The sequence below is a fragment of the Lonchura striata genome, chromosome 26 (assembly GCF_046129695.1).
Source record: "Lonchura striata isolate bLonStr1 chromosome 26, bLonStr1.mat, whole genome shotgun sequence".
Taxonomy (NCBI): domain Eukaryota; kingdom Metazoa; phylum Chordata; class Aves; order Passeriformes; family Estrildidae; genus Lonchura; species Lonchura striata.
The window spans coordinates 5,333,667-5,341,329 of NC_134628.1; the positions used below are offsets into that span (position 1 = coordinate 5,333,667).

General features: G+C 48.1%; 1 protein-coding gene across 1 annotated transcript; it reads left to right on the top strand.

The window, feature by feature from the left end:
• Nucleotides 1-948: 948 nt before the first annotated feature.
• PTAFR (platelet activating factor receptor) lies at nucleotides 949-5,662 on the top strand. Its single transcript, XM_021554772.2, has 2 exons — nucleotides 949-1,116; nucleotides 4,068-5,662. The coding sequence occupies exon 2, from the start codon at nucleotides 4,123-4,125 to the stop codon at nucleotides 5,188-5,190; it is 1,068 nt and encodes a 355-aa protein (XP_021410447.1). The 5' UTR covers nucleotides 949-1,116; nucleotides 4,068-4,122; the 3' UTR covers nucleotides 5,191-5,662.
• The last annotated feature ends 2,001 nt before the right edge of the window (nucleotides 5,663-7,663 follow it).

Sequence of the window (7,663 nt, forward strand, 5' to 3'; positions counted from 1 at the left end):
TGTTTGCCACAGGGGACATTTCCTGAGAAGAACCAGGAGAGCTTTTCCCAGCCTTTCCAGAGGAACTCCAGTGCAGACTGGGCTCTGCTGCTGCTGCTTGGGCCCTGCCACTGCTCAGCAGCCTTGTGGCAGGCTGGAGACCCCTCTGTCCTGGTGATGGACTCTGTGGCTATTCCAGTGTGTTTCACAGTGACCCCAAGCACCCCCAAGCACCAGACTCAGGGTTCTGGTTCCTGTAGGTGTCTCAGGTGAGAGGTTTTTGCTCTAAGCTCACATCTGTGCTGTGTGCAGATGTAAGAACAGAGGCAAGCATGGAGGGCAGGTTAATTGTGGCCATGGGAGCTACAGCCTGGGATTTGCAGCTTGGCTGGGACATGTGTGCAGCTTTGCTCATCACTGGTGTCTCTGAGCACCCCACCATCAGCATCACCATGCTGAGTGATCTTCAGGCTGCCACAGGTAACAGTGGCCATAATGTGATGGTCTATGGGACAGGTAACAATCTGCCCTGCTGTGGTGTCTCTGTCTGTTGAATATCCCTGAGATAAAGGGATACTTGGGATGGTGGAATTCCTGAATTAGTTCCAGCACAAAGGTGAAGATGAGTGCTAGGAAATGATCTGTCCATATATGAGTTTCCTATCCCTTTCTTGGAAATTATTAAGTTGAGGCTCTTCTGCCACTTATATGTTTGGGAGAAAGATGCTCCAAAAGTTTGTCTATTCCCAAATCTAACTGGGGACACAGAATTGATTTCTATTCTGCCTTTAGAGGAAAATCCCAATTTTGCTCTCTTTCATGATCATCAGAAGCAGAGATACTCTGAGGAAAAAGCCTTAAGGACTTTGCTGTGGCTAATTGTCTTTCCTCTACTGCTTATTTTATTCTCATTTCCTTTAGCTGATGTCACACATTTCCTCTCCTCTAGTGACTCTGCAGTCATGTTACAGTTGCTTCCATTCTGGTGCCCTGCTCTTAAGAGCTGCCAGTGCAGAGACTGTCCAGCCCCAGGGCAGGGAAAATAACATCTGGGAGACAACCAAGCATCCTCAGTGAACCCCTCTCTGCTATTGAGGCTGAAGATGGACATTTTGTGCTGATTTTTTTTCAACTCTGGTAAGCAGAAAATATGCTTTATTAGTACTATTCCTCTTGGAATATACTCTTGCTGATGGCAGAGCTTGCTTGCATCCATAAGCCAGTAAATCCTGACTGGGAGGGCACAGTCCATGGCACAGTCTGTAGACTGGGAGCAGGATGGGCAGGTGCTTACTTCCACCTTCAGCCCTGCATCCAGTGCAGCTGATGGTACAAACCACCTGGGCTTACTGCCTGGGGGACTGTGGACAAGGCACTGGCTTGGGCTGGAGGTCTCAGGGGGTTTGGCCTGGCAGCACAGGCTGCTGCTGCAGCAGGGAACAGGACCCACAGCCCCCTGCTCACCCTTCTGCTGGCACAGGCAGCACGAACGGGCTTCAGAGAAAGGGGAACTGCCTCAGCAGGACAGGCTGAGGAGAGCCCCAGGGCTCAGGACAGTCACAAATGTACAGAGACATCAGCCTGGGTTCCTCAGGCTGAAGAGGGAATTGGGCTTTAAGTAAATTCTGTGGGGAATGGTGCTATGTTCTAGCTGTGCTCTGTAGAACATCTCACTTGGCTCATAGGAAGGAAAGGACGCCTCTCCTGTGATTCCCTGCAGGACCCTGGCACAGCACAGCTTCTAATCCAAGATAGGTGAGGTCTACCAGGTGGTGCTGGGGCCAGGAGATGGCACTGCCATCTCCCACAGACCAGCTTTGCCAGAGAGTTCAGCAGACTGGAAGCAGTCACAGAGCACGTTCTCACACTCACCCCTCCATTTCAGAGCACAGCCCTGTGGCTCAAGCTTCTGTGCAGGATTCTGCCATGGAGAGGACATGCATATTCACTCTCCCTTCCACCCCATCTGCTAAATCTGGCAGCTGGTGTGCAGTCTGCAGCCAGTAAAGTTCTCCAGAACTCCTGGGCAAAGTTTGGTGGCCACCATGCCATTGTGCAGAACCAGAAATGGAGATGTGGGTGGAGAGTGCCCTGGGGCACCGTCTAAAGGGACTTTGTGATCAGCAGCTGTGCCCATGTGTTGGATATAAGCACTTCTCCTCATGAATCCTGCTAGAGAGATGCATTACCTGGTTTTTTTCCTCTCACTCTTGGTATACTCAGGTCTGGTGCCACAGGAATAGACCACTTTTCATTGCAAAGATCTCAGCCCTAAGCACCAGAACTATTTGCTGGTGTTGCAGATAGTCACAGCAGTGACTATTTGCAGATAGTCACAGCAGTGTGAATTTATGGCGCATATTTGGGGAAAAAAAAAAGGAAAAAAATTCTCCAATTATCTTAGGTATTTATATAGGGTTTTTATTCCTTACTCTAATGTCAGACTAGTGTATCAAACATTACACTTCCTGTGACGAAACCCTGAATAATCTACTGCTCTTTGGAGATCAGGGGCTCTCAGAAGCATGGCAGAGGTCAAGGTGAATGAGGAGAATGAGGAGAATGAGGAGAAACACATGTGTCACCTGGGGCCAGCTCCCAGCACTGCGTGTCCATTCTGCTCGGACTATGCCTGGAAAACTGAGCTTGAAGACACTTGGAACTCAGCACTGCCCAACATGCAGCTGCCTGGGAAGGCCCAAATCCTGTAATTGTTGTGTCCTTAAGAGACCTGGGAGGGGTAAGGAAGGCAGGACCCTCAGGAAGATGAGTGCTGCCTTCCTCTCCTAACGACTGGAGAGCAGTACCGAGGGTTGCAATTCTGGGGAAACTGGGGGAAGCAAGCTCCAGCTCCAGCTGACTTCCCCATTTGCAGAGGAAAATTGCAAACAAGTGAATTTGTAAATGAGGAACAACAGCACAAGGGCACCCGGGGGGGACCCAGCCCACAGAGGAGGGATGGGGGTTCCTGGCACTGCCTGCTGCTGGGGAGGATCCAGAAGGTTTTGAGGCAGGAGGGCACCTGCTCAGGAGCAGCAAGTGAGGAAAGTGATCCTGCCTCTCTACTCAGCCCAGGTGAGGCCACATCTGGAGTGCAGCAGCCACTTCTGGGCTCCTCAAGCTATAATTAAACCCCTCAAGGAAGCCATGGAGCTTCTGGAGTGGGTCCAGTAGAGGCTGCAGAGATAATGAAGGGACTGGAGCATCTCTCTGGGGAGGAAAGGCTGAGGGAGCTGGGGCTGTTCAGCCTTGAGAAGAGAGTCTGAGAGAGGACCTCATCCCTGTCTGTCTGTGTCTGCAGGGGGGGGTCAGGGGGACAGGGCCAGACTCTTTTCAGTGGTGCCCAGCAGCAGGACATGGACACAAGGCATAAACTGAAACAGAGGAAGTTCCAACTGAATATGAGAAAAACTTCTTAGCTGTGAGGACAGAGCCCTGGAACAAGCTGTCCAGAGAGGGTGTGGAGTCTCCTTCCCTGGAGTTATTCAAACCCTGCCTGGATGCCCTCCTGCACAACCTGCTCAGGGTAATCTGCATCAGCAGGGGCTGGGCTAGGTGGGCTCCCAAGGTCTTTTCCATCCCAAACTCTTCTGGGATCCTGCGAGAAGTTTTTACCACATATTGTTTCACATCCGGAATTCTTTAAGTGTAAAGAAGTTAAAAATATCAGGAACCATGGTGGGAGGTAGGGGCATGGGGGAAGTGGCAGGGTAAAAAGGAGAACCACATGCAAGGAGAAGATTAGTCATAGAAAACACTCCTGATTCTAGTAAAAGATTAAGAAGCTTGAGATAGGGCAGTGTAACAGATTACTGTTATCTAAGAACTTTCATGCAGGGAAGTATTTTAAGATTAGAGATGAGTGATCTGAGACCTCACTGCAGCAAACAATGCTGGATGAAGACACACAGGTTTGTGTGCTGTGGAAATGGGCTCAAAAACAGGACCAAGGAGGCAGGGCAGGTGTCTGGCTGGAACCAAGGCATCAGCAGAACTCCTATGGTCATAGACAAATGATAAAGAAAGGTGAAGTTTGCCTTAGCAATGGTGCCAAACCAACCAGCTTGATTTCTGCTGTCTATTTTTAGGTGAGAAGAAAAGCTGTGGCAGGAAACTGAGCTTCAGACATAGCCACTCAACACCATGATGTCTGGAAAAGGCAAAGGAGGTGCAGAAGGCAGTGCTGATGTCTACATTTCATGCCACATAGACTCTGAGTTTCGCTACAGCCTCTTCACTGTTTTCTACAGCATTATCTTCATTCTAGGCTTTGTTGCCAACTGCTATGTTCTCTGGATTTTCACCCATATTTACCCCACCAAGAAACTCAATGAAATCAAGATATTCATGGTGAACCTGACAGTAGCTGACTTGCTCTTCTTAATTACGATGCCAATGTGGATTGTTTACTACCACCACCATGGAGACTGGATCATGCCTGACTTCCTTTGTAACGTGGCTGGCTGTTTATTTTTTGTTAATACCTACACTTCTGTTGCCTTTCTGATGGTCATCACATACAACCGTTACCAAGCTGTGACTAATCCTATTAAAGCTGCTCAGCTGACCACCCAGAGAAGAGGTATCTACCTATCAGCAGCTATCTGGATCATAATAGTGGGCAGCTCTTTGTATTACCTTTTTGACAATAATACGAATCAGGAGGAGGTGGACTCCAGGAATTTCACGCGGTGCTTTGAGCGCTATGACACCACGAGTGGTGTTTCAGCTGTTCTCGCCATTCATGTCATCATCTGCATCCTCTTCTATATCATTTTCCTTTTAATACTAGGTTGGAACATTGTCATTATCAGGACCCTGTTCTCCAAGTCAGTGCATCCAAAGAAAAGCGCTCATGTCAAGCAGAGGGCCCTCTGGATGGTGTGCACAGTGCTGTCTGTGTTCATCATAAGCTTTGTGCCCCATCACATCGTGCACCTGCCCTGGACTCTGACGGTTCTGGAGCAGTGGAAGAAGGAAAACTGTCAGCTGCGCCAGCAGCTCAACGATGCTCACCAGGTGACTTTGTGCCTCTTGAGTACGAACTGTGTGTTGGACCCGATCATCTACTGCTTCCTCACCAAGAAGTTTCAGAAGCATGTTTCAGAAAACCTGAGAAGCATGAAAGGGAGTCGCAAATGCTCCAGGCAAACAACTGATACGATGATTGAGGGCACCATTCACCAAGAGGATGCCATTAGGATCGGTTAGAGCCACTCAGTGTTTTCTGGTTGCACATGGAAAGGTGTGAATTATTCACTCATCTTTTCTCAAGAAGAGGCACCAGGACACAACAGAGGACCAGGATTTTTACATTTTCGTTTTCCAATTAGACAGAAGAACGGACGCTCATTTCTTCTGTCACATGCAATGGGCAGAACTGGAACCTGCAGTAATCTGGCAGCAAAGCTCCATCTGTCCAGGCTGGTGTTCTCATGGGCACTGAGAACAGCTTAGATGACTGCTTTAACATGAAAGCAGTGTGTCACTGAGCCTCTGCAGTGAGCAGTTAGAAGCTGAGTGTGCCAAAGTTACCCATTGTGTCAGTCCAGATAGCACCATCCCTGCTCCTCTGCCTGCCCAGCTCTTGCAGTGGATCCAGCATCAGAGCTGTAAGGGACTTCTAAAAGACCTGGAAGAACAGATTGAGCTCTGAGTATCATTGGGTGCCTCTTCTAAGCAGCTTACATGGTCTGGTGAAGAGAGTCTGAGCTAATAAAGCTCTTGAGTGGCTGTAAGGGACGTAGCCCATGGAATTCCTCAACTGCTGTCAAAGAGATCTGCACCTCCGATCCCTTCATCCCTTCTTAGTGTCTCATGTGGTCTGCTGGGATCCAAACTTGACAGATGTCTGAGAATAGCTATTATGAATCTTTGCTTCCAGATCTTGGGTCAGTAAAATAAGGAAGGAAAGGAAATTTGCAGTCCCTCAGCACACCTCTCCCACTCCCTCCACCAGATCAGCATTATTGCCAAAGGGCACTATGGTCTGCCCTGGCTTCCTGTGCGAAAGCAGAACTGGCCAGCCAGCAGCTTCATGCACTCAGTTTAGTAATTTCTGACTGATTGCATGTGTCTGCAGACACCCAGTCTTGCTCAGGAGGCTCCAGATAACAGTGTCAGCATGGGCATTATGATAAGGAAAAAAAGCTTAAAATGCTTCTGTATTTTTGTACTTACTTATTTAATTTAGAATTATAGCCAGTACATTATTTTTTTCCTCCATCCTTTCAAAGCTGACCAGTTCTTGATCTACAGCAAGTGAAGTGTTAGGTCAGGACACTTGACAGACACATAATTCACACACTCCAACAGCACAGGAGGCCCCTTGCCCAGGGCCAGATGCAATCCACTGGGGCCCAGGGCAAAGTGGTTTTCCGTGGGTGCTGAGTTCTGTTACCAGTCATGAGACACTTGGGGTTCCTTTTCTGACCCAAATTGCTCAATCCAGCACAGGAAATTGGGCAGGGAAAGGAACTTACTTGTTTTCACAACAGTTGTTGGTTCCCTGTCTGTTGATGACAGGAAGAGTATATCTGACCTGTGACACCAATTATTCATGTCCACGGCAGCAGCCCTCCCACACCTGCCCAAGAACAGGAGAGATAAGTTCAAGCATTTCCAAAGACAGGACCAATATTTGTACTGCTTTGCCTGTACCCAGCGGAGATACGGGTCCTTCAGATGTATCCTCTGGAGCTCCTCAGGCAGCTTTTGTCTTTATTTGTTCCAGTAAGGAAAAGAACTAAGATGTTTATTTTTCTAAGGCCATTGCCAGGGCCAGCCCTGCACTTCAGGCCCAGTGCCAGAGGAAAGAGTCTGATCACAGTAAGAGTGATCTCCCTCCTAGTCCTGGGCTCTGCTCCAGTAACGGAGCAGTACTTCCAGTACCTCATCCTCCTCAGACACGTTCAGAGCTGCACCCTGAATCTGCAGAGCCACAGCACACAGGAAGGGAGCAATTTCTGTAATTTAAAAGCCAGAATCTGTCTCTGTTTCTGCACTGTTCTGTGGGCACATTCTGGATGAGGAGCTCTCACAGCTGGAAGAGAGGGGGACCTGCTTTTCCCCCTTGGCTCCCAGCAATAGTGGAGCTCTCATTTCACAGACCCTAAAGCCCTGAGAGATGGAGTTTGGAAACTCTTGGAGGAAATGGAAAAGACTTTTACATGGAAAGCTGGCATGATCTTCCACTGATTCTTGGAAAGCTTTCAAGAGTTTACAGTTTAGCTCTTTACCATGGGTACGTAATAGGCTTTATTCCACAACAAGCACTCTGGGCACAGGGAACAAACATAAACTTGCATCTGAGGAAAAGGATAAGCAGAGAGAAAAGCCCCAAGGCCACTTCAGGAGATGTTATGCTAATTAGTCAGTAAAAATGCATTTCTAATAAACAGGCTGAGCTGCTTCTTCTGTTCCTGGAAGTACTTTATTGTTCTTACTGCAATGTTGCATTACTCTGCTTTACCTTGCAATAAAATGGATCCTGAAAAGTTATTTTAAATAAAGTGCGTTCCCCATGTGTTTTGCCCTTTAACTTTTCCCACCTTCTCATCTTTCTGTATTTATACTTGAGAGAAAGCCTTGGTACCATACAGAAATAGCTTCAATGCATTTTTTTTTTTTTTTAAACTATTATAGGAACTCTTGTTGGGGGGGGGAGGGGTGAACTTAAAGGCTC

Coding starts and splice junctions, on each gene's coding strand:
- PTAFR (XM_021554772.2), top strand. CDS start 4,123: ATGATGTCTGGAAAAGGCAAAGGAGGTGCAGAAGGCAGTGCTGATGTC.